Consider the following 26857-nt stretch of genomic DNA (forward strand, 5'->3'; position numbering starts at 1 on the left):
GATGTCCCTGGATTCCTATTTTAAAAAGTGTGATTTAGGCAGTAGTTGTGTGGTCGAGGAATCAGTGTAGATACCAGGAGAACTCCCACTGTCCTTTGAATAAAATCAATTAACGTTTATCACCCATCTTGCCTTTGGAGTTTAATATTACACTTGTCAATAACATTGACTTTGAGGCCACTGGGGTCCTAGTCTAACCTTTAATCAAGGATGTTTTGGTTAATCTCTTACACAGACCACATGAGGATTCAGGTTTGCAAGTTAACTTTGCGTTTAATGAACCAACTTCAGCAAGAGAGTTGGACTGGTTGAGCAGAATACTGTCTAATACTCTGTCTGACTCAATCTCACACTGTCTGATTTCTGTTCCATACATTCAAAAAAAGGAACAACCTTTATACATCTACAAATGCAGACATTGGTTACATTTCATTCTTGTTCAGTCAACAGAGTATTTCATAGAACATAGAACAGTACAGCACAGAACAGGCCCTTCAGCCCACGATGTTGTGCCGACCATTGATCCTCATGTAAGGTAAACCTAATGTACGAACCCTCAAATTCCTGTGACCATATGCATGTCCAGCAGTCTCTTAAATATCCCCAATGACCTCGCTTCCACAACTGCTGCTGGCAACGCGTTCCATGCTCTCACAACTCTCTGCGTAAAGAACGCACCTCTGACATCCCCTCTATACTTTCCACCAAACAGCTTAAAACGATGACCCCTCGTGTTAACAATTTCTTCCCTGGGAAAAAGTCTCTGGCTATCAACTCTATCTATGCCTCTCATTATCTTGTACATCTCAATTAGGCCCCCTCTCTTCCTTCTTTTTTCCAATGAAAAAAGTCCAAGCTCAGTCAACCTCTCTTCGTAAGATAAGCCCTCCATTCAAGGCAGCATCCTGGTAAACCTCCTCTGACCCCTCTCCAAAGCATCCACATCTTTCCTTTAATAGGGCGACCAGAACTGGACACAGTATTCCAAGTGCGGTCGAACCAAAGTTTTATAGGGCTGTAACAAGATCTCACGGCTCATTCTTTGGTCTTTCTCTTATCCTGTCTACAGAATTCTGTTTCTACTCTCTAATCTGCTCTCAAGGCTGACACAGGTTCCTCTCCAGTCTTTTCTGCAGAGGTGGACCCTTAGAGTGTTCAAGGTTCATACCTGCTAACATGTGCCTTACAATGGTAGTCTGTAAAATGTCATCTTGCTCCTGTGCTGTCCTTTTTAATAACATTTTTTAAACTCCCGCTACAAGATAATAATACAAGAAGCTATAACTAAATTTGTTTTTCTAAATTTTGATGTAAGGTATGGACAATGGTCACAGAGTGCGTGTCCTTCTGTTCACTGCCGGCTCTGGGGGTCTTCCTAAGAATGAGACAACCTTTGCAGCACTATTGCAAAAACAAGGATATGCCACTGGCATTGTAGGTATGTCCAAACGGAATGTTACCTGGCTTTGTTTGTACAGTGGAACCTGAAATAATGTGAAGTGGCAGACCATCAAATAAAATGCAATAAGTTTTAAAGGAAAGGCAATTTCCTGTGGCTACTTTGCCACAACCTGCATACACAGTAAAAGTAAAATTGTCCTGCTGAATTGGATTTAGCCTTCACATTTGTCAACTGCTTGATGTGCCTTCAGATATTTTACAGTTAAACGACAGGGAGGGCTGGGGAAAGGGTTTTCTTTCGTGCAAAATGTACTTATTACCCAAATACTTGTATTTGTTGGCTTTTGATAGAAAACGGTTTCCACATTTTATCTCAGTACCTGTCCACGGATGGGGCTGATGGCTGTCATTTCCCCATGTATTTAATTGAAAGTTGGTTTTTCAAAATAGTCAGAGCTAATGAGATACCAAAGTGGGGGAATTGTGCCATCATTTTGCGCTGTTGGGAAGTGTGTGAGAAGAGATCTAAGTTGCCACGCTTACAGAAGAGGCAATAAATGTAGCCATAATGGCTTCAGTCACCAGGCAGGAGGGCTGAAATTATCCTGTCCTCAGCTGAATGGGAATGAAAGGGATGCGGTAAATATATGGACACTGAGTGGTGCATCCAGAAATCTTGCTTCCATTTCTGTTGTGTGCCATTGCCCCAAGGATGGGTGAGGAAGGGAACCTCAAACAGTCCACCCCTGTTAATAAGAGCATAAGAAATTGGGGCAGCCCATCGAGCCTGCTCCAAAATTCAATAAGATCATGGCTGATCTTTCCATGGACTCAGCTCCACTTACCCACCCACTCACCTTTACCTCATTTCTTTACTATTCAAAAATCTGTCTATCTTTGCCTTAAAAACATTCAATGGGGTAACCCTAACTGCTTCACTGGGCTGGTAATTCCACAGATTCACAATCCCTTGGATGGAGAAGTTCCTTCGCAGTAAACTCATTTGCGTTGTTGCAGGCTGAGTGAGCTCCCATCTCTGGGAGGCCTCAGAATCCCTCAGAGGTTTACACCAACTTCATGTGTCTGTTGAGATGATCCACATTAATGCTGTGAACAAAAGGTTTCATCACCCATTTTTCAATCTATATTCCAAATTTTCACTTGATATTATAGAACATGTTGGGGTGAATCGCATTAGGTGTGCTGAGGAGAGCAGTGGTAGAGGGTGAGGTGGAGAGTGAAGAGCATGTGTAAGGTTTGGTTGGTGTAAAAGGTTGTTGTTAGATACATTCGTAGAACGTAGAACAATACAGTCCAGAACAGGCCCTTTGGCCCTCGATGTTGCACAGACTTGTGAACTAATCTAAGCCCATCCCCCTACACTATCCCATCATCTCCATATGCTTATCCAAGGACTGTTTAAATGCCCCTAACGTGGCTGAGTTAACTACATTGGCAGGCAGGGCATTCCACACCCTAACCACTCTCCGAGTGAAAAATCTGCCTCTGACATCTGTCTTAAATCTATCATCCCTCAATTTGCAGCTATGCCCCATTGTACAAGCAGATGTCATCATCCTAGGAAAAATACTCTTACTGTCCACCCTATCTAATCCTCGAATTCAGATGTTAAAGCACTTTTAAATATAATGAAATACATTTTTGAGACCTTCCCCTGACAGCTCACCATTCGCCCATAGTCCCATCAGAGAATCCTGCTCAATGTAGCGGGGCACGATGGGCTGAATGGCTGTAATATCTCAGTGATTCTGTCAATTGGGGGCTGGAATAGAGGCAGACCATTAAACCTGCCTATGGTGGAATGAGTCTGTCTTCATTTCCCAGTGCGAGTCTGAAGAGCAGATTAGCAAACCTGCCTCTAGGCCAAATATGGCCTCAACCCCAGGAAAATTCTGCAGCCCGACAGCTGGGGATGGAGACAGCATGGCGGGGTAGGTGTAATCCCACCTCCATTGGAAAATTCCGGCCCAAGGTATTTATTTCAACTGCACGCTGAGTATATAGTTTTAAGACTACATGCCAACCCTCAACCTTTCTAATCCCCACTGTGGTACCTAAGAGTTTGAAGTATATAGAGGGTATCATTAAAATGTTTTGCATTAAACAATGATTTGAATTCGGTGTGCTATCTTTTTACAGGAAAGTGGCATCTCGGCGTAAATTGTGAATCCCGTGGTGATCACTGTCATCATCCACTTAACCATGGGTTTGATTTCTTCTATGGAATACCTTTCACAAATTTCCATGATTGTAAGCCAGGAGAACGAAGTGCCATTTTAACAGACTTTCAAGATAAATTATGCCTGGTCAATCAGACACTGCTAGTGGGACTTTTGATGCTGCTTGTTTTGAAATGGACTGGCTTTACCAGTACTGACTGGAGGACAATTGTGTGGCTCACGGTTTTCTGCTCCCTGTTCTTTGGAGCTTGGTATTGTGTTTTTGGTTTCGTGAGGCTTTGGAACTGTCTGGTCATGAGGAACCATGACATTGTTCAGCAGCCATCAAATGGAGAAACCCTGCCAACTAGAATGATAGAGGAAGCTCTTGCATTTATTGAAAGGTAAGAAATATCGTTCCAATACCACTGCAGTGTGATGGGACATGTGGGAAGGTTGGATCAAATGTGCTGCCATTCTGATCTTCAACCAGGCAGTGCAGTTGTACACATGAAAGCAGAAATTGCTGGAGAAACTCAACAGGTCTGGGCAACACCGGTGGAGAGAAAGCGGAGTTAAAATTTAAAGTCCAGTGACCTTCCTTGGAGTGAAGGCACTCAAGAAAAGGTGGTACTTATGCTAGTGGCTGGGAGTTAAAAGGAGTGTGCTGATAGATAGATAGGGAGCCCAGAGAGAGAGAGAGCAAAAAATATTTATGCAGACAAAGGGGTTGAGATAATAAACCAAGGAAGAAAAGAACCTAGATGAGATTTGCGCTGGTACGATAGATCAGAGGTTAGCACTGCCAAGAACCCCTGTGTTTGCTTCCAGTCTCGGGTGACTGTCTGTGTGGAGTTTGCACATTCTCTCGCCATCTGTGTAGGTTTCCTCCCACAGTCCAAAGACATTCAAGTCAGCTGGATTGGCCATGCTGAATTGTCTGTAGTGTTCAGGGATGGGTAGGCTCAGTGGGTTAGCCATGGGAAATGCAGTGTTACAGAGATAGAGTACAGGGGTGGGTTTGGGTGGGATTCTCTTTGGATTATCAGTGGGGACTCGATGGGTCTGCTTCCACACTGCAGGGATTCTATGAAGTGATAATGAGCGCTATGAGTGGATTGGCTGTGCTGGAAGCAACCCACCTCATAATAAGATCTGGGGTATGGAAGTAAAGGAAATGGAAGGAGGTTTTCAGAATCTAAAATATTAAACTCGACATTGAGTCCTGAATGCAGAATATGAGGTGTTACTCTTCCAGCTTGCGTTGAGTCTCACTGGAGCACTGCAGCAGATATTTTACATATCTTGACCAGAAGAATGAGGAATAATCCACACACACATGACTGCTTAGAAAATAAGTCTAAAAGGATTAGAACAACATAGCAACCTGGAGTTGTAGACTCAAATGTAGCAAATGCAAGCATCTATTTTGTTGAGTTCGAACAGATATATGTTCCTTCAGTCTGCAAGGAATGGGGCCCTATGTGTTGATATAGGTAGCTTCCAGTACACACAAGTGTTCCTCATTGCAAGTCCGACTGACAATCCCAAATCGATTGTCAATATAATTCTCAGAATTAAGCCTGGAACTGGTGATGGAATCTTCATATATTAACACACAGGATCTGTTCCTTACAGACAGAAATAACGTGGACATGCACTGTCCCTGTTTCAACTTAACCAATTGGATGACAGCCATTCATTGGCTCATTTCTCAGGGCATTGTCTAGAGTGTAAATGAAGTTTGATAATTGACTGTTAATATGCATTATCCATGGTAATTGTCTACCAATCAGCATCCACTTGCCAACCAATCAGATTTCTTCCTTCATACAGTTCAAAATTTTGATTTTCCCCTGAAATTATATTCTTGTAAATTGTCTGAATGCAAGATGAAAAACATCACCAAAACCCATGTTCTGTGCTACTAAATGATCATTAATTGGTAGAAGCATAAATGCAGATTAATTGGACATTTATGGAAAGATGTAAATATGGTGCTAATGTCATTGCATCTGTAATTCAGGCTAATGTTTTGGGGATAAAACCCACTATGGAAGATGGTCAAATTTAGATTCAATTAAAGTCTGTAACAAAAAGCTAGCCTAATGGTGACCATGCAACACTGTACCCATATGGTTCACAAATGTCATTTTTGGAAGAAAATCCACCATCCTTACCTCGTTGAACCTTCAGGAGACTTCAGATCTACAACAACATGGGTAACACTTAACTGTCATCTAGGCAGTTAGGGACACAAAAATATGAACAAAAGACTTAGTGCTTTACCCTGTGCCCCCATTCATTAAGATCATGTCTGAACTGATTTTTAACCTCAACTCTAAACTCCATCATACCTGTGATAATCCTCCAGCCCCTCAGTAATCAAGAATCTATCTACCTCTTCCTTAAGAATATTTAAATCTTTCAGTATTCCCTGCCTTTTCTTCACCTCTGTCTTAAATGGACACACTTTATTTTTAAACTCTCTAGTTCTAGATTCTCGCTCAGTATCCACTCAGTCAAATCCCCTCAGGATTTTCGATGTTTCAGTGAAGTCACCTCCTACTCTTCTGAACTGCACAGGATACAAATCCAGCCTTTCCTCACTAAGCAATCGGTTCATTTCTAGTTGGACAATAAATGCTGTCCAAGCCAACAACACTTACATTCTGAGAACGAATTAAGAATAAAGGCAGAATGGGAACAATATCCTGGGGTTCCTTTACAGAGGGAATGAACTAAGTAAGGGCCTTCTATCATTCTGATACATTTGATGAGGTAGATGTAGATAATATTTTTCTGCTTGGTGGGGAGACCAAACCTCTGTCGTGTTCTCTACCTTATGTTGCCAGTTATTCATTCAGTCATAACTGATTTTTTAAAAAACTGTGCATAAGCCAACAAAGGTGGTCTCAAGTTTATCTTGGTCACAACAAGGATCTGCTGCTGTTACTCTGATACGTGCAATAGCAAGCCAGACAGAACTACTAATCATAAATCGAAGATAGTCACTAACATTTCTAATACAGGATTCATTCTCTTTGCCCAGAGAATGGTAACAGTTATGGAAAATAACCAAGGTTTGTTATGACTGAGCTGGAGGAGTGTTCCATATATCTGTTTCATCCCACTATTCCAGTAATAGCGATATCAATTTAAATGTTCTGTCCAGTTACCAATATGGTCAATTTAGATATTTATCGATATTAGGTTTAAAATAAAATGACTCATCAACCAAGTTTCTTTAAGAAAGAGCAAACTGATTGTTAATTGAGGCATTCAAGTGTGCTTTGGATAATAATTTGGATAAAGATAACATGCAAGAGCATGGGGAATAGTAGGAGATTGGCAGACAGTAGGTAATGAGGCACATTTGAAGAGCAGGTGCAGACACAATGGGCCAAATGGCCTCCTTCTGTGCAGTTACACTTCTGTGTTTGATTTATTTTGAAAGTGAGTCTCATTTGGCAAAAATAAAACCTAATTAACACACAGTTGGAAAGATGGAAGTATAAATATCTACCCTTCTTAAAACCCTACCTTAAAAACACACACACACACACTTCATGCCAGGAAAAGGGAAAAATGGATTTTGCTCTGCAGAGACTCACTTTTGGGAAAATCAAATACTTTTGCCTAATGATGGTTATTTACTGAACGTAGAAAGGATAAGGTGTGGAATGATGAATGTTGAAATATTCACCACTAAACATGAACAGTTGTTCCTATGATCTGTAAATGCAGCTCCTCGAGGAACCATAATATTGAGCATTCTTGAAGTTGCTTTTCAAGAACATCATCAGGTTTCACACTGGATTCATAGGGTCATACAGCATGGAAACATATCCTTTGGTCCAACCAGTCCATGCCGACCATAATCCTAAACTAAACCAGTCCCACCTCCCACGCTTGGCCCATGTCCCTCCAAATGTTTCCTATTCATGTACTTATCCTAATGTTTTTAAACGTTGTAACTGTAGCCCCATCCACCACACCCTCTGGAAGTTCATTCCACACACGAAACACGTTCCTGTGCAGAAATATTTCCTCTCATGTCTTTTTAAAATCTTTCTCCTCTCACCTTAAAAATATGCTCCCCTAGTGTTGGAATCTCCCACTCTATGGAAAAAAAACCTGTCATTCACCTTATCAATACGCCTCATTATTTTCCAAATCTCGGTAGGGTCACCCCACATCCTCCTACCCTCCAGTTAAAAAAGACCCAGCCAGTTCAAACTGAGATTTTTCCAGTAGCACAAGAGGTAAATTAGGAAGCTTCCTCACTTTGGCAGGCTGGTCACCAATATTCCCCAGACAACATCCAAAGCAGAAAATGGAACCTGACACTCAGGCAAATCAATTCCCCCAGTAAATCAGCAGTTAGCACAAAACATGTCTTGTTAGAAATAATGTTCCAATCACCTTTGAGGCCCAAATCCCATGAATAAATAAATAAGTTCTAGTATTCTTACTGTCCCATTCTAAAATATCACTTTTAAAAATATATTTGAAAGCAATCTCTGTAGTTTATAAGGGAGACCTAATGGATTATAATTAATCATTTTCTTTGACAATCAAAGCTTTTTTTTATTATTATCATCACTTGAAGGATCATGAATCTGTGGAATTCTGTACCACAGAAGGCTCTGGAGGCCAAGTCTCTCAATATACTCAAGAAAGAGATAGGTAAATGTTTAAATTTTAAAGGCATCAGGAGATATGGGGGAGGACGTGGAAATATGGCATTGAGATAAAGGATCAGCCCTGATCATATTGAGTGGTGGAGCAGGCTCTAAGGGCTGAATGGTCTTTGCCTGCTCCTAATTTCTCGCAAGTTGTGTAGCCTGTGCTGCAGTTAACAGTCTCCAAATTGTACATTTTAAATCTAGTCTCCAGTTATTTAGTATGGGGTTGGTTAGCTCATTTGGCTGGATCCTGGTTGGTATTGCACAGTGATGCCAAGAGTGATATGAGTTCAATTTCCCACACCAGCTGAGATGTGATGACTGTCAGGTGAAAGCACCACCAGTTATCTCTCTGCAGTGAGAGAGCAGCCTTTTGGTCCTCTGGGACCATGGCAGTTTTACCTAGTTATTTACCAACATAATGGGTACAGTTTGATATATTTTGTGAGGTAATTCTGTTTTATATGATGTAAAACCTAAAAGGTGGTTGGCTTTTAAGTGGCCTACCAAGCCAATTTATTTTAGGCATAAATGCCACTTTTGCCCTGAGAATAAATCTATTTTCAATGTGACACTGCAGACTTTTTTTTTACGTTTTAAAGTGACGTGTGAGTGTCATTGACTAGGCCAGAATTAAGCGCCCATCTCTAATTGCCCTTCAGAAGGGGATAGTGAACAGCATTCTTGAACTGTATAATCTTTACAAATAGTCCCATGGCGCTGTTAGGAGGGGAGCTCCAGGATTTTGACCCAGTGACTCTGAAGGAACAGTGATATGTATCCAAGTCAGGATGATGAATGGTTTGGAGGGGAACTTATATGTGGTGGTGTTCCAATGTGTCTGCTGCCCTTGTATTCTAGATGGAAATGTGCTGAGAGAATGTTGCTGTGGAAACCTTAAAATTGACATTGGGTTGTATTTTTAGGATTGTTTTATATTTAAAAAAGCAAACTTTCATCCTGACAAAATTTTATATTTTACATTTTAGAAACCAGAGGAAACCATTTCTCCTCCTCGTGTCATTCCTACATGTCCACACTCCTTTCTTTACAACAAAGGCATTATTGGAAAGAGTAAACATGGCGCTTATGGAGACAATGTGGAAGAGATGGATTGGCATGTTGGTAAGTTTTAAAGACCAATGAGAAGGCAAGGATCAAGAAAATACCATTTGCTGAGGCATCATTCATTATTGTCATAGAGTTATCAGGGTCCTTGGTATCATTTTGCTTCTTCTCTTACTTTTTTTGATCCTCACCTCAACCATGTTTCAATGTTAGCCATTCACACCTGATTTTTCCTCTTCCTCTTCTGTTTTCACTCTCAATCTCTTCTTCAGTGAGGAACATAGGAACAGGAGTAGGCCATTCAGTCCCCGCCCCCGCCCCCCCAGTCCATTCCACCATTCAATGCCTGACCTGTGGCCTAACTTCATGTATCTGCCTTTGACCCATATCCCTTAATATCTTCACTTAACAAAAAATTATCCATCTCAGATTTTAAATTACCAACTGATTGAGCATTGCCATTTGTAGAAGAGAGTTCCAAAGATCTGCCACCTTTTGTGTGTAGAAGTGCTTCCTAATGTCTCTCCATAACCGTCCGGCCCTGATTCTCAGACTGTGCCCCTAGTTCCAGAATCCCCAACTAGCCGAAATAGTTTATCTCCCTTGTTTTTCCTACTAATGTATTGAAGACTTCAATTACCTATTGCCAAGACAATGTTGCCAGTTGTCAGGTCAGGTCAGGTGAGTTCAGTGGACTTGTGACACTGATGGGGGCAAAACTCACCAATCACAATTGGATTCCTATTGTTTCTCTGTCCTCAGAAACTGCCAGTAAAGCTATGTCTTTACAGACTTTCTGCTTTTAAAAATTAATCAACCTGTTCAGAGATGTTATTACACACATCTAGAGCAGGTGGGACTTGAACCCTGTCTCCTACCTCAGAGGTAGTGACACTACCAATGCAATCCAAGAATCCCCAGCTTTATAATATGTAAACATCAACTCAACTACATGAGTCACAATCTCTATTTCACAGCTGACTTTTCATTTTTGCAAAACGACGAAATGAATGGGTTTTTTAATGGAGACAGCATCTGGAATTTTCCAGACGGAAGCCATGTTGGGGATTCCCAGTGTAGGAAACAAAGCATTGACTGGGTGACTGCTTTGCAGAATATATATATGTTCTGTCCACAAACAAGACCATGAGCTTCAAATTACCACTTTAACACACCAGGCGAGGACTTGGGGAGTACAGTGAGAGAGGGACTCACTGAGATCTTTGTAGAGAGAGGAGGAGAACTTGCTCAAGGCTTCGCAGTCAGGTTGAAATCAACTAGGAGACAGTAAGATCTGCAGATGCTGGGGAACAAAGCTGAGGGTGCAGCACTGGAAAAGCACAGCAGGTCAGGCAGTGTCCAAGGAGCAGGAGAATCAATGTTTCAGGCATAAGCCCTTCATCAGAAATATTATTACATAGTCTGTATTATACATTACCCATTGTTAGCCACTTATTGTCCCCATTAGTAGCTATTCATTTTCCCAGGCTGATGGTTATCCATTTCTTTGTCCAATTGTTTTTTTCTCTGTTTGGGTTTATTGCGATACAGTTATTCCTTCCCCACACCCTATGTTATGCATAAAAAAACCTTTTCCTAGCTACCATCAGTTCTGAGGAAGGGTCACTCGACCTGAACCATTAACTCTGATTTCTCTCCACAGATGCTGCCAGACCTGCTGAGCTTTTCCAGCAATTTCTGTTTTTGCCCCTAAACATCATGTATGTTTCAATAAGGTTGCTTTTCATCCTTTTATATTCCAATTTTATATTCCAATGTGTACAGTCCCAATCTACTTAACCTCTCCACATAAGACAGCCCATCCATACTTGTTCTCAGCTGAATGAAACTTCTCTGAACTGCCTCCAATGCCAGGTTTTTCTGTAGATATCTATTACTACTGGACAAATCAGATTCTAAAGTGAAACTTGGCTCATTAAATCCTACCATGTTTTAACCATGAAGGTCAATTACTAAATCCACTGAAATGAGGCTGCCAGTGTACATTGAACGCAAAGAATAACACTTATTATGCAAGGAAAACAAACATTATCTAAATTGCACTGGACAAAAAGGTTTGAAAGACTTGAACACAGAGAAAAGAAAATTCAAACTCAAACTATTCCTTTTATCCAGGCAATATCCTTTCAAATCCCCTGATCTCTGTGATGAACCACCATAATGTCCACACTAAGGCCTCTGTCTCAGGCTGGCACAATCAAAAACCACTTCCCTTCTGGTGAATTTCTTTGCGTTCAATCAATAGTTTTCTTCAGCTGTCGTTTCTTCCTGAGACACCTAAACAATCTAACCTCACTGTCACTTAAACATCAGAGCAAACACATGGATTCTGTAAACTCTGTTTCTATTGGTGTTCTTGCCCGATTCTCTAATGTAGAGCCTAGTGTTATGTTGAGGTTGTACAGGACGTTGGTGAGGCCTCTTCTGGAATGCTGCATCCTGTTCAGGTCACCCTCTTTTAGGAAGGATATAAGTAAGCTGGAGATGGTTCAGAAGACATTTACATTCAGAAGACATACCCAACAACCCAGGATGTTGCTGGGTATGGAGGGTGGATAAGCTGGGACTTTTTCAACAGAGTTTAGGAGGTTGAGGGTGACCTTATAAAGAGACTTATAAAATAATGAGGGGAACAGGTAAGGTGAATGGCAGGTATCCTTTCCCTGGATTGGAAGATTTCAAGACTGGTTTTAAGGTGGGAGGAGAAAGATTTAAGAAAGATGTTAGACACTTTGTTTCACAAAGAGTGGTTCATGTGTGAGTTGAACTTCCAGAGGAAGTCATGGGTGCAGGTACAGTTACAATGCTTGCAAACCCTACTTTTGGATAAGTACATGATATATTGAAAAAGACCTGGATTGTTTGTTAAGTCTCTCATCTTTTAGAATGACCGTGTTGGTTTCAGTTCTTTCATATGTAAATCGCAAAACATTTTTTTTAACAAAAACTAAAACCAACGTGGTCATTCTAAAAGATGAGAGACTTAACAAACAATTCAGTCTTTTTCAACATATAATGTCAGTAACATCACACCGTAAACTTTTGCTATAAATTCTGTGCCTTAACAATCTTATTCTCCACAACCACCGAAAACTAGTGCTTCCTGTTGTGTTGTGTGATTTTTAACTTTGTACACCCGAGTCCAACACCGGCGTCTCCAAATTATTGAAACACGCAGTCTTGTTCGGGGATTTAATGGGGTGGATGCAGAAAGATTGTTTCCTGTTGTGGGACGGAGGGGATGATCTCAGAATAAAGAGTTGGACTTTTTAAAAATACATTGCATAGTTAACTCCCAGCTCTTCAAGTCAATGATGTAAAATCTCGTTAAAATGCACAGGAACAACATGCTCACAGACTCTTTGGCACCAAGTTATAACAGTACTCAAAAATAGCTCACACGTTTTCTCCCTTCTAGACAAATAAAATGTAAACTATTAGTTAAAGTTCAGAGGTCTGATTGAATTTGATGTTCCTTTTGTTTGGATGCCAGGCCAGATTGTAAAGGCCATCGATAATGTCGGTCTAACAAATAAAACCTTGATACACTTCACCTCGGATCATGGAGGCAGTGTGGACTCTGTCGGATCAAATGGAGAGCATGATGGAGGCTGGAATGGAATATACAGAGGTAAATATATTTCAGAACCCAAAATAGGAATGTTAAGAATTTAACAGTTTTTAAAATATCAATAACTATTTTTGCAACTATTTCTCCCTGTAAGATCTAGAGTATTGTTCAGAAAGCTACCATTATTTGTGAGTTTATTTGTCAGAGGGAAATGTTAGTGACATGCAGGCTGCATGGAGATAGCCTTGGTAGTCCTTACCATCGATCCTGGACACCTGGAAGTGTTACGGCATCTGACCAAACATGGGCAAGGCGTCATCCTGCTGGTTTCTGCTTGTCACTGTCTGTCAGCTCATAAGTCAGTCCTTAGAACAAAGTGAACAAAGAACAGTACAGACAGAGAGAAAAAGACGAAAGAACTGCGGATGCTGTAACTCTGAAACACAAACTGAAATTGTTGGAAAAGCTCAGCAGGTCTGGCGGCATATGTGGAGAGAAATCAAGAGTTAATGTTTCGGGTCTTTAGAACTGATGGTAGTTGGGAAAGGAATGGTTTTTATTATAGAAGATGGGGTGGGGGGAGGGAGGAGGAGTGGACGATAGATGGAGGTGGACCCCAAAGAGAAAGAAAAACAATTGGTTAGACAAAAGACTGTTTAAGGATCAGTCTGGTGGAATGAATAACGGCATTGTAGTGACTGACAATGGACAGCGCAGGGCAGTAGCCCATGTAATGACAAGACCTGATGTGTCAGGGGTAGGGGAAATCATGGGAAAGGTGCTCAAACCCTAACATTGAACTGGACTCTTGAGTCCAGAAGGCTGCAGGGTTCCCGAGTGGAAAATGAGATGCTTGCATCAACAGAACAGATGCAACGGAGAAATGTGACTTTCTCAGGACTGAAGTGAAATGTTTCTTTCACTCTGTACAGCTGCTGTGAGGCCTAAGTGTAAAACGATACGAATGGAGTCACAGGTAGATAGGATAGTGAAGAAAGTGTTTGATAAGCTTGCCATTATTGGTCAGAGTATTGAGTACAGGAGTTGGGAGGTCATGTTGTGGCTGTACAGGACATTGGTTAGGCCACTTTTGAAATACTGTGTTCAGTTCTGATCTCCCTGCTATAGGAAACGTTGTTAAATTTGAAAGGGTTCAGAAAAGATTTACAAGGATGTTGCTGGGGTTTGAGGGTTTGAGCTTCAGGGAGAGGCTGAATAGGCTGGGGCTGTTTTTCCTGGAGCGTCGGAGGCTGAGGGGTGACCTTATAGAGGTTTATAAAATCATGAGGGGCGTAAATAGGGTGAATAGCTAAGGTCTTTTCCCCAGCATAGAGGAGTCCAAAACTAGAGGGCATAGGTTTAAGCTGAAAGGGGATATGGTTTAAAAAGGAATCCATGGGGCACCATTTTCATGCAGAGGGTGGTGCATGTATGGAATAAGCTGTCAGAGGAAGTGATAGAGGCTGGTACAATTACAACATTTAAAAGGCACCTGGATTGGTACATGAGTAGGAAGGGTTCAGAAGGATATAGGTGAAATGCTGGCAAATGAAACTAGATTAGTTTAGGATGTCTGGACGGCATGGGCGAGTTAGACCGAAGGGTCTATTCCTGTGCTGTACAACCCCATGACTTTAGAAGAAAATAAGTTGCATGATTCAGATCAGTAAGAAGCAAATTAATACTTTCTTATCACGTTTGTTTCTGTTTCGTAGGTAAAAAAGGATTTGCTGGTTGGGAAGGAGGCATCCGTGTCCCTGGGATATTCAGATGGCCAGGGCTGTTGCCTTCCAACAAGAAAATTGATGAGCCTACCAGTCTTATGGACATTTACTCAACTGTTGTCAGCCTAGCTGGTGCCTCACTACCACAAGATAGGTAAAGAATGTTGATTGCATGGGACTGTTATTATAGCTGTGTGTTCTACCTGTTGGAAAAACGTGTTTTCTTGGTCAACTTTTCAATTCTGAACTCCATTTGACATCATGAAAAGTTACTTTGTAGGTCAAGGGCTTAAAATGAGAGGGGAAAGATTTAAAAGGGACCTGAGGGGCAACATTTTCCTGCAGAGAGTGGTGAGTAAATGGAATGAGTTACCAGAGGAAGTCGTAGAATCTGGTACAATTACAGCATTTCAAGGGCATCTGGATGGGTATATGAAGAGAAAGGGTTTAGAGGGATATGGGCCAAATGCTGGCAAATGGGACTAGATTAATTTAGGGTATTCGGTCAGCATGGACAAGTTGAGCCGAAGGATCTGTTTCTGTGCAGTACATCTCTATGACTCTACCTCCATGATGGGTGCATCATGCAAACTTGTTACAGAGGATCCTCAATTATCCGAAGGACACGGGCGGGGAGTATTTTGTCCGGTTAATCGAATCCCGGATAATTGAATGCTGAATAACATAGTTTAGCCAAGCATCGGAACCTTATGATCTTGCCAGTTCATCGATATTCGGATAATCAAATGCCGGATAATCGAGGTTCCTCTGTATACTGTAACTACACTGGCATCGTTCCTGGTACTGTTGAATTTTGAGTTTTGCTACTGCTCAGCCTGCACTGCAGGGAGCTCCAAGTGCCTCAGCAGAAATATTTAAAAGAAATTAATGCAGAGGATGTGGGTGTCGCTGGTGAGGAGTTTATTGCTCATCCCTAATTACCCAGACCTGTGGCAGCATATGTTGGCCAAACTGGGTAAGGATAGCAGTCACCTTTCCCAGAGGACATTCGTGAACCAGATGGGTTTTTCTGACAACTGACAATGGTTTCATGGTCATCTTTAGACCCTTAGTTCCAGGTTTTTTTTAACTGAATTCAAATTCTACTGTCTGCTACAGCAGGATTTGAACCCAGATCCACAGAACATGACCCAGGTCACTGGATTAATAGTCTGGCAATAATACCACTCTGCCATTGCCTCCCTAGAGAAGGGTTGTACTTGCCTTCCTACAGGCTAACACGACATAATTAGCATTGGTGCTTTGCAACGGAGCTCTTGACATGCAGTCAAGTTTTAACATTGGAATGGAGGAAATAGGACAAGAGAAGGCCATTTGGCTCTTTAAGTCTGCTCTGGCGTTCAACGAGGTAAAAGCAATGACTGCAGATGCTGGAAACCAGATTCTGGATTAGTGGTGCTGGAAGAGCACAGCAGTTCAGGCAGCATCCGAGGAGCAGTTTCGGGCAAAAGCCCTTCATCAGGAATAAAGGCAGAGAGCCTGAAGGGTGGAGAGATAAGCTAGAGGAGGGTGGGGTGGGGAGAAAGTAGCATAGAGTACAATAGGTGAGTGGGGGAGGGGATGAAGGTGATAGGTCAAGGAGGAGGGTGGAGTGGATAAGTGGAAAAGAAGATAGGCAGATAGGACAAGTCATGGGGACAGTGCTGAGCTGGAAGTTTGGAACTAGGGTGAGATGGGGGAAGGGGAAATGAGGAAATTGTTGAAGTCCACATTGATGACCTGGGGTTGAAGTGTTCCGAGGCGGAAGATGAGGCGTTCTTCCTCCAGGCGTCGAGTGGTGAGGGAGCGGCGGTGAAGGAGGCCCAGGACCGCCATGTCCTCGGCAGAGTGGGAGGGGGAGTTGAAATGTTGGGCCACAGGGGCGGTGTGGTTAATTGGTGCGGGTGTCCCGGAGATGTTCCCTAAAGCGATCTGCTAGGAGGCGTCCAGTCTCCCCAATGTAGAGGAGACCGCATCGGGAGTAACGGATACAATAAATGATATTGCTGGATGTGCAGGTAAAACTTTGATGGATGTGAAAGGCTCCTTTAGGGCATTGGATGGAGGTGAGGGAGGAGGTGTGGGCGCAGGTTTTGCAATTCCTGCGGTGACAGGGGAAGGTGCCAGGATGGGAGGGTGGGTTGTAGGGGGGCGTGGACCTGACCAGGTAGTCACGGAGGGAAGGGTCTTTGCGAAGGCGGAGAGGGATGGGGAGGGAAATATATCCCTGGTGGTGGGGTCTATTTGGAGGTGGCAGAAATGTCGGTGGATGATTTGGTTTATGCGAAGGTTGGTAGGGTGGAAGGTGAGCACCAGGGGCGTTCTGTCCTTGTTACGGTTGGAGGGGTGGGGTCTGAGGGCGGAGATGCGGGATGTGGACGAGATGCGTTGGAGGGCATCTTTAACCATGTGGGAAGGGAAATTGTAGTCTCTAAAGAAGAAGGCCATCTGGTGTGTTCTGTGCTGGAACTGGTCCTCCTAGGAGGAGATACAGCGGAGGCAGAGGAATTGGGAATACGGGATGGCATTTTTGCAAGAGGTAGGGTGGGAAGAGGTGTAATCCAGGTAGCTGTGGGAGTCGGTGGGTTTGTAAAAAATGTCAGTGTCAAGTTGGTCGTCATTAATGGAGATAGAGAGGTCCAGGAAGGGGAGGGAGGTGTCAGAGATGGTCCGGGTAAATTTAAGGTCAGGGTGGAATGTGTTGATGCAGTTGATGAATTGCTCAACCTCCTCTTGGGAGCACGAGGTGGCGCCAATGTAGTCATCAAAGTAGCGGAAGAAGAGGTGGGGAGTGGTGCCAGTGTAATTACGGAAGATCAACTGTTCTATGTCGCCAACAAAGAGACAGGCATAGCTGGGGCCCATACGTGTGCCCATGGCTACTCCTTTGGTCTGGAGGAAGTGGGAGGATTCAAAGGAGAAATTGTTAAGGGTGAGGACCAGTTCGGCCAAACGAATGAGTGTGTCGGTGGAAGGGTACTGTTGGAGTCGTTGGGAGAGGAAAAACGGAGGGCTTGGAAGCCCTGGTCATGGCGGATGGAGGTGTAGAGGGATTGGATATCCATGGTGAAGATGAGGCATTAGGGGCCGGGGAAACGGAAGTCTTGGAGGAGGTGGAGGACGTGGGTGGTGTCTTGAACGTATGTGGGGAGTTCCTGGACTAGGGGAGATATTCAGTGTTGAGGTAGGTAGAAATGAGTTCAGTGGGGCAGGAGCATGCTGAGACAATGGGTCAGCCAGGGTGGTCAGGCTTGTGGATCTTGGGAAGGAGGTAGAACCGGGCAGTGCGGGGTTCCCGGACTATGAGGTTGGAAGCTGTGGGTGGGAGATCTCCTGAGGTGCTGAGGTTCTGTATGGTCTGGGAGATGATGGTTTGGTGATGGAGGTCATGGTCGAGGGGGCGGTAGGAAGAGGTGTCCTCAAGTTGGCATTTGGTTTCAGCGATTTAGAGGTCAGTGCACCAGACTACCACTGCGCCCCCATTATCTGCTGGCTTGATGGTGAGGTCGGGATTGGAGCAGAGGGAATGGAGGGCTGCGCGTTGTGAGGGTGAGAGGTTGGAGTGGGGGAGGGGGGTAGACAGGTTGAGGCAGTTAATGTCTCGGCGGCAGTTGGAAATGAAGAAGTCGAGAGCAGGTAATAGGCCAGCGCGGGGTGTCCAGGTGGATGCAGTGTGTTGGAGGTGGGCGAAGGGGTCCTTGGAAGGTGGGCGAGAGTTCTGATTGTGAAAGTAAGCTCGGAGGCGGAGGCAGCGGAAGAAGTGTTCGACGTCATGACGTGTATTAAATTCATTGATGCGTGGATGGAGGGGGATGAAGGTGAGTCCTTTGCTGAGGACTGATCATTCGTCCTCAGTGAGGGGGAGGTCTGGAGGGATGGTGAAAACTCGGCAGGGCTGGGAGCTTGGATCTGGTGTGGGTGTGGAGCTGGGAGTGGGGGCGGAGCCGGTAACTGGAGTGGGTGTGATGGTGGGGGGAATGGGGGTGGAGTCATGAGCAGGGGTGGTATTCCCCTCAGGGAATGGTGACAGTGGGATCTATGGGGGACATGTCAACAGAATGCAGGTGAGTGGTATTGGTGGGGGCAGAAGTGGTGGTAGACACAGCAGTATGGGTGGCAGAAGTCACTGAGCATGTGACATCAGCGATGATGTGAGGGGCGGATGTGATGTCACATGTGATGCATGAGGAATTGTGAAGGGCGGAATGGCTGTGGGCGTGGCCATGATAATGGCGGAAGTGACGTCATCAATCAGTGTGGGGGTGGCAGCTGCACCAGCTGCATGGCTAATGGCATTCGAGCAGTTCCAGAGGCCGGGGGAATCTTCTGGAATGTTTGAGGAGCGCTGGTTATGGAGGTGGGTGGATAAAAGTTTGTTGTACTTACAGTTTTTGATGTTTGAGATGGAGTTGAAATACTGTTTGTTGAGAGTATGAATTCTCCTGAGGATGTAGTACAGAGTGGGTCCTTTGCAATTCTGAGAGAGTGTGGCCCTCAGCTGAGGCAGGGCTGACTGTAGAGAGGTTAGGTGCCGGCGCATTGCTGCAAGCGTGGAGCGGAGGATCTTGAAGTCTAACCGTTGCTGGTATTTTTGAATCTGTAGTCTGTACTGTTTGTCCTGTTCGGGTCCGAACTCTGCTGGTTTAAAGGTGGTCCGGAGTCCGTGTGGGATGAGTTGGTTACGGAGGCAGGAGCGAGTTTGTTTCAGGACATGATTGAAGAGCTTCAGGGCAGAGGAAATGACCTGGGAGTTGCAGTGGGAGAGGGACTCCCTGAGATTCTTGTAGAGAGAGGAGGAAAACTTCTTCAAGGCAGGCATCCTTGCAAGAGGATTCACAGTAGGGTTAAAATCAACGAGGTAAAAACAATGACTGCAGATGCTGTAAACCAGATTCTGGAGAAGAGTGGTGCTGGAAAAGCACAGCAGTTCAGGCAGCATCCGTGGAGCAGTAAAATCGATGTTTCGAGCAAAAGCCCTTAATCAGGAATAAAGACAGAGAGCCTGAAGGGTGGAGAGATAAATGAGAGGAGGGTGGGGGTGGGAAGAAAGTAGCATAGAGTACAATAGGTGAGTGGGGGAGGGGATGAAGGTGATAGATCAAGGAGGAGGGTTGAGTGGATAGGTGGAAAAGAAGATAGGCAGGTAGGACAAGTCATGGGGACAGTGCTGAGCTGGAAGTTTGGAACTAGGGTGAGATGGGGGAAGGGGAAATGAGGAAATCCCTGGCCTTCCATCTCACTGCCACTTTGCTGCATTATCCCCCTCACATTTATAGAGAAAACGATTGATTTCCGTCTTGAGTATCCTCAATGGCTGAGCCTGCACAGCTCTCTGAAGCAGAGAATTGGGAAGATTCACTGTCCTCTGAGTAAAGAAGTTCCTCCTCATCGCAGTTCCATACCTTAATTGTGAGACTATGTCCCCGGTTCCAACCCCCTTCCCAAACCCAGGGACGCATTCTTCTCCCAAAGACCACATCAAGTCCTGTAAGAATTTATATGCTTGTGATTATTCCATTTTCAGATTATTACCTTTTGGATTGATTTTCCCCTAATAGTAAAATGGAATTCAGTTACAATGCATTGTGGCTTTTTGATGCAATCCGTAAGGTGAATTGTCAAAAGAATTGGCTTGGAAGTATTTGGGAATAGGAGGGTGAAGATTAATGTGGATATGTGCCCAGGCTTTTGAAACTAATCTTCGCAGATGGCACAATACATTTTTTGGGGACTTAATGCATTCTCGACAGCTCTAAATTTCTCTTGCGTTTAGTATGGGAATAGATCATAATTATTGACATAATAGTTCCATGAAAGGAATGTGATTTAAGTTGATAGGGAGTGATTTCAGTTCCTGTATTGAAATACTGAATTATTTATACACTGCCAGGGTAATAGATGGACGAGACTTGATGCCACTGTTGAAGGGTGATGTACAGTACTCGGAGCATGAGTTCCTCTTTCATTACTGTGGAGCTGCTTTGAACGCAGTGCGATGGCATCCAAAAGGCAGTAAGTGTTCAATATCTGGAAGCTATTTCAATGGAGAAATAGAACTATGCTGTCACCTTGCACTGATCTTGTAGGGGGAGTCAATTCTCTACTACCAATGAAACCAGTTATGATGCCATTGTCATTGAGTTAATTGGACACTGTGACATATTTATTAGATTTTTTTAAATTTATTCATTCACAGGATAAGGGAGTCACTGGCTAGGCAAGCGTTCAAAGCCAACCACATTGCTGTGGGTTGGAGTCACATGTAGGTCAGACCAGGTAAGGACGGCAGTTCCTTTCCTAAAGGGCATTAGTGAACCAAATGGGTTTTCCCGACAATGTATTCAAAGTTATCATTAGACTCTTAATTTCAGAATTTTTTTATTGAATTCAAATTCCATCATCAGCCGTGACAAAATTTGAACCCAGGTCCCCAGAACATTATTGGGAGTTTCTGGATCAACAGTCCCACGTTAATACCACTAGGCCATCGCCTTTTCCCAGGTGACCACTATCCAGAGACCAGAAGCAGGGCAAGAGGGGGAATCCACAATAGGGCCAGGATAGGAAGCCATGGGATGGACAGGTTGGGAATAAGGATGTTGAAGGCTGGCATACAGCACCTGGGAGCATGTATGGACCGACAGGACACATGAGGGGGGGTGGGGAGCAGACCTGGTCGGGATGCGTGCTAATCAGAAGAGGAGGTCCATGAAGGAGGCATCGCTCCTTTTCCCTTCCTGAACCTGCTGGCTTCCCACCCATCGCTGACCTCCTCTGTTAGTTGGCCGTTGAAGGCCTTCAGTTGATGTAGAGGCAGGCAGGCTTGCTTGCTCATCGTCAGTTTCCTGCTCAATTACAGTCAGGTCAGAAGCGGGCAGTTAGACAGCAGGTGAAACACCAGTGGAACGTTACGAGTTTTTCTGCCTCCAAATCCACCCTTTGGCCCCTGTCCAACTCTTCCTGAGTTCCATCAAAAGACAGCAAAAATTCTGGAACGAAAGCTAATATCACTAACTGTGATCATTAAGCTATTGGATTGCTGTTAAAAAAAAAGTGGTTTAATTCAAGATTCTTTAGGGAAGGAAATCTGCCATCCTTATACAGTCGGGTCTATTTGTGAATCCAGAGCCACAACAGTGATAACTTTGAATTGGGAGAAAGTGAGGACTGCAGATGCTGGAGATCAGAGCTGAAAAATGTGTTGCTGGAAAAGCGCAGCAGGTCAGGCAGCATCCAAGGAGCAGGGGAATCGACATTTCAGGCATAAGCCCTCCTGCCCGAAACCTCGATTCCCCTGCTCCTTGGATGCTGCCTGACCTGCTGCGCTTTTCCAGCAACACATTTTTTAACTTTGAATTGGCCAGGAAACCACTCAGTTGTATTCAAGAAGTTGTATTCACCACTACCTTCTTGAAGGTACCTCAGGACACACAATAGATTCTGTACCAGTTGTGAACTCACATTCCATAACTTGTCTTTTTAAAATGTCTTCAAGATTGCAACAATTTCAATTCTTCAATTTTTTTTTTTCTTCAGGTGACACTGTCTGGAAAGCTCACTTTTTCACTCCTAAGTTGGAGGCTGGTGCTTGTTACCAGAGTGAAATCTGTGGGTGTCACGGAAATTACATCATCAACCATGACCCACTTTTGCTCTTTGACCTCTCCAAAGACCCCTCAGAAATGAACCCTGTATCACCTCATACAGAGCCACTTTTCCATGAGATCCAAAAACAAATTCAGAAAGGGGTGGAAGAACATCGGAAAACCTTGACTTCAGTCCCTCTTCAACTTTCTTGGAATAATATTTTGTGGAAACCGTGGCTGCAGCCCTGCTGTGGTACATTCCCATTTTGTTGGTGTGATAAAGACTCCAATGTTTCAATTGTAATGCAAGAGGCCAACCAATAGCAATTCAGACTTATAGTCTGTGTTACTTTGTCATTTTGTTTTAGAAATGGAAATTGTCACATCTTGTGTTGATCTATGCCTGGAAAATACTTGATGTCAAATCCTTTTCTGTTGCCAAACAGTCCTATCCCTACATCTCCTTGTTTGATCCTTTAAGAAGTGCCTTTTTTACAGCCACTCATTACTCTTGATTATGGAAAAGAGGGAAAGGGATTCCTGAGAAGCATTCTGCTCATGTACATTCAAGATTAGATCATATGTCCTTAATGTCTTGTCAGCTGATGGATTTTCTGTCGTGCTTTAGTATTTTAATCAGCAGTGATGATTAGTTGAATGTTACAAACAAGATTTTTCCTTTCACATAATTCATACTCATCTGGTTTTGGCATACTTTGTGTGGAGTCGAGAGACATAAACACAGTCAAGTTTCCGTTCCTTCAATTACACAGGCCAAGAGTGTATAGTAAAATCTAACACGTTACATCTGCATCCTCCAGTTTGTTGGATTCTGCTGTCACCTCAACAGATGAGTGTTCAGCAAAAAATAAAAATAACTGAGTTTACAACCTGCGTTGATGTTGGCACTTTTGACATTTGGCCAAAACTTTGCATTGCACACACTTGTCCTGAAGCCACTTGTCTCTGTTCTCCTCAAATATTGAAGTTGTTTGACATTGTACTCTGTTTGACTGTCCATATTGTTTGACATTAGTTCAGTGAGATTTCCCCTCTTTACTACCTTTGTTTTCACCATAGGACTTGATCTGTAATCAATGACACTTTAATGCCCTTAAAAATCAGGTTGAATGTTTTGATCTGTGCTTACCAAATCACATTCAATTTGTTGTAGGTGGTGAAGATTGAACTATTTGCCTGAAGAAATGTTAGCTGCAGTGGTAGATAGACTCTTGATTACCTAGTGGCTGAAATGTTCTCAGGGATACACAGGAATGTAGAACTGAGGTTAAAATCAGATCAACTTCATCTTATTGAATGGAGAGCAGGCTTGAATGCTGAGTGGTCTACTGCTATTTCTGGTTCGTATGTTCATAAGTTCTTCTGGATGTCGGTTTTGGGTTGGCATATTCAATGTAGCATTTTCCGATGGTTGGATGAGCAGGGCATCCATTCACAATCCTGCTAATTTGAAAGATGCATTTGCCAGTTTTCATTAGTATGAAGCTCTTGAGTTAAATGAGTACTTTCAACCAATCCTTATTTCTTTTTGATGGACTAGAGGTTCACCTGAGCCTTCGGACCCATTGCCTCCCTTTTTCTGCCATCCTTACCATTGTCACTTCCAGTGACCCCACCCTCTTTTTGAGATGGTTGTAAAACAGGAGGACTATGAGGTGATGCCAAGCACATGAGGGGTGTTCAGTGCCCACTAATGGAACTTTGGTTTACAGAAAGAATGAATGAAATCTCACTTTGATATATGGAGTCGGCTATTCCCAAAGAATGTTGGGACAGGGGACAGATTGAGTCCTAATGGTATACAAATACCTAGTTCATCAGCATAGTCAAACTATCCAGACATAGTATTTCATATAACCTAACACATCAGGGTGATCAACCTGCCAATGCATTCAGTTGACCAAACCCAGGAAGATTGCCATCAGTGTGAATTGTAAGTATTACAGATTTCAACCATTGACAATAATTTTTACCACAAGAGAAAGAGGGTGCTGATTGGTTGGAACTTGGGCTCTGACAGGCCAACGTGTTTCCATGGAGAAAACAATGGAGGTTCATATGGAAAAAGGTACAAAGCTTGAAGATATTCTTTCTGTTTGAATGAGTCTCTGCTTGTGGACATTATGCGAGCAAGCGTGAATGAGCTTCACATTTCTCCAAGGCAATGCCTCGGCCAATCAGAGTTGCCTTGCCACCTGTTTTATCTCTGTTAATACCTACCACAACGGACTGGAAAGAGTCAAAGTGGGTGATGGGCTGCCTGAAATTTGGCTCCTCACTCCTTAGGGGGCAAGCATCTTGAGTGACTGACTGACCGTATCCATGCTCTTGCACTGGTTGACTTATGAGGCTGGACATTCCTGTCTGAAGGCTAGCTCTCCCATGACTTGACTGAGGACCAATGATAGCTGTGACAACCTTCTTGGTTTTGTATTTGTGTCAAGTGACATGGCAGAGCAGCAAGTTTCTGAGCCTGGACGGTGAAAAGTGCAAAAATGCAAGGGATGGCAAGGATGCTGTGAGAATTCAGCCAGGCTTGGAGTGAGTGTGCAGTGTGAGAGCAAATGGACAGACCAGAGGTTGTTTTTACCAGAGGTTAACCTGGTCCAGTCCATGAGCTGGATGTGTCCTCCTAAGTTAATAGTGTCCTTGCTGCGGCCTAGCAATGAGAATTGCCGGTGCAGCATTGAAGAGCAGAAGTGCCCTGTTGGTGGATCAGAGATGTGCCAGGAGGCTTCTTAGAGTCTGGCACATGTCAGATGCCCATATCTATAGATGAGAGGAGCTTTTATCAGTCCCCATGAAACATGCCCTGAGATGTTGGTGCCCATTGTCCAATGTAGAGGTCCTTTGGAATCAGCAGTGAGCTAAGGTCACCATCCATGTCAAGAATTCTAAGAATCTTGCTTCTTTGGCACGTTTGATGAGATAGGATGCTCAATATTAATTAGGTGGGTTAGGCCAATAACAATGTTTAGAAGCAACCCCCAAATCATTGGCAACTTGTGGCTACTCAGCAAGAAACTGGCCTTACCACTTGGCAAATGCATTGAAGATTCAGCAGGTTATTCTCATGATTTTGAATTGAATTGAATTGAATTTATTGTCATGTGTACCGAGGCACAGTGAAAAGCTTTGTCTTGCGAACAATACAGGCAGATCACAGAATTAAGTTGCATAGATAAGTAAATAATAGGTAAATAGCGACAAAAACAAAATCACAGGTACAGGCAAATGTTAAGAGTTTGTGAGTCCATTCAGTATTCTAACAACAATAGGGTAGAAACTGTTTCAAAACCGGATGGTGCGTATGTTCAGGTTTCTGTACCTTCTTCCCGATGGTAGAGGTGTAGAAAAACATTGCCAGGATGGGATGGATCTTTGAGAATGCTGGCGGCCTTTCCTTGACAACGGGCCTGGTAGTTGGATTCTATATTTGGGAGATTGGCCTTTGTGATTGTCCAGGCCGAGTTCTCCACTCTCTGTTACTGTCTCCAATCTTGAATGGTATAGTTGCCATACCAGGTAGTGATACATCCAGACGGAATGCTCTCGATGGCGCACCGATAAAAGTTGGTAAGGTATTCGCTGTCATGCCAAATTTTCTCAGCTGCCTGAGGAAGAAGAGACATTTTGGGCCTTTGTAACCAGTGCGTCCACATGAAGAGTCCAAAGAAGCTTGTTGTGGATGACCACTCCCAGGAGCTTGACACTCTCCACTCATTCCCCTTCTGTGCTGTTGAAAACCTCTAACCCACCTCATTAACCTCCTCTTAAACAAATCTCTCCAATATATCCTCACAACTGAAATTTCACATTTCTGGGACCATTCTCATAAATCTTTCCTGCTCTTTGTACAGTGTGTTCACATGTTTCCAATAGTGTGGTATCCAGAACTATACTCTGCACTCTGGCTGAGGTTAAACTTGTGTCTTTTGTAAGGTCACCACGCACTTTCTATCAGTAAAGATCAGGGTATCTCTATGCTCTATTAACTTGTCCTGCCACTTCCAATAATCTGTGAAAATGTACACTGAGGGTTCTATATTCTCACACCTCCTTTAGAATTGTGCACCCTATTTTGCATTGTATTTCAATGTTCTTGCACCAAAACGTATTACCTCACACGTGTCTGCATTGAACTTCATGACATTTGCTTTTCCACTCTCCACTCTGTCCTTTTGTGCAGTTTACAATGCTTTAAAGTTTTGTATCACCAGATACCAATACTTAAATGAATATACAGGTATATCAGGAAAAGCACGAGTCCCAGTAACAACTCCTGGGGAACTCTGTTGCAAGCAGTCTGCCTACAATCCTGAGTCTATGGCATAGCCGGTGCCTTCTCAATTTCTATTCAGCCTTATCAACGGTAAGTTTCTGAACTACATCAGCTTTTACCAATAAATTGACCAACACATTCTATTTTATTTATATGTCTCTAGAAAACCTAGGGATTCCTTTTTATGTTAACTCCCAGTCACTTAGATGTACAGCATGGAAACAGACCCTTCGGTCCAACTCGTCCATGCCACCCAGCCATCCCAAACTAATCTAATGCCAGTTGCCAGTACTTGGCGCATATCCTGCTAAACCC

At 43.4% G+C, this 26857-nt stretch overlaps 1 protein-coding gene across 1 annotated transcript in view; it reads left to right on the forward strand.

The window, feature by feature from the left end:
- Positions 1-23121, forward strand: part of LOC122551174 (arylsulfatase H-like) — a 38642-nt gene extending 15521 nt beyond the window's left edge. The window contains 8 exon segments of the mRNA XM_043692802.2: positions 1316-1438; positions 3562-3985; positions 9259-9329; positions 9332-9394; positions 12852-12989; positions 14645-14807; positions 20544-20665; positions 22190-23121. Coding sequence (XP_043548737.2) covers positions 1316-1438; positions 3562-3985; positions 9259-9329; positions 9332-9394; positions 12852-12989; positions 14645-14807; positions 20544-20665; positions 22190-22563 — 1478 coding nt within the window. The 3' untranslated portion in view covers positions 22564-23121.
- The last annotated feature ends 3736 nt before the right edge of the window (positions 23122-26857 follow it).

This window comes from Chiloscyllium plagiosum, unplaced genomic scaffold (genome assembly GCF_037043375.1).
Source record: "Chiloscyllium plagiosum isolate Xiang-an unplaced genomic scaffold, Cpla_swu_hap1 HiC_scaffold_6, whole genome shotgun sequence".
Classification (NCBI taxonomy): domain Eukaryota; kingdom Metazoa; phylum Chordata; class Chondrichthyes; order Orectolobiformes; family Hemiscylliidae; genus Chiloscyllium; species Chiloscyllium plagiosum.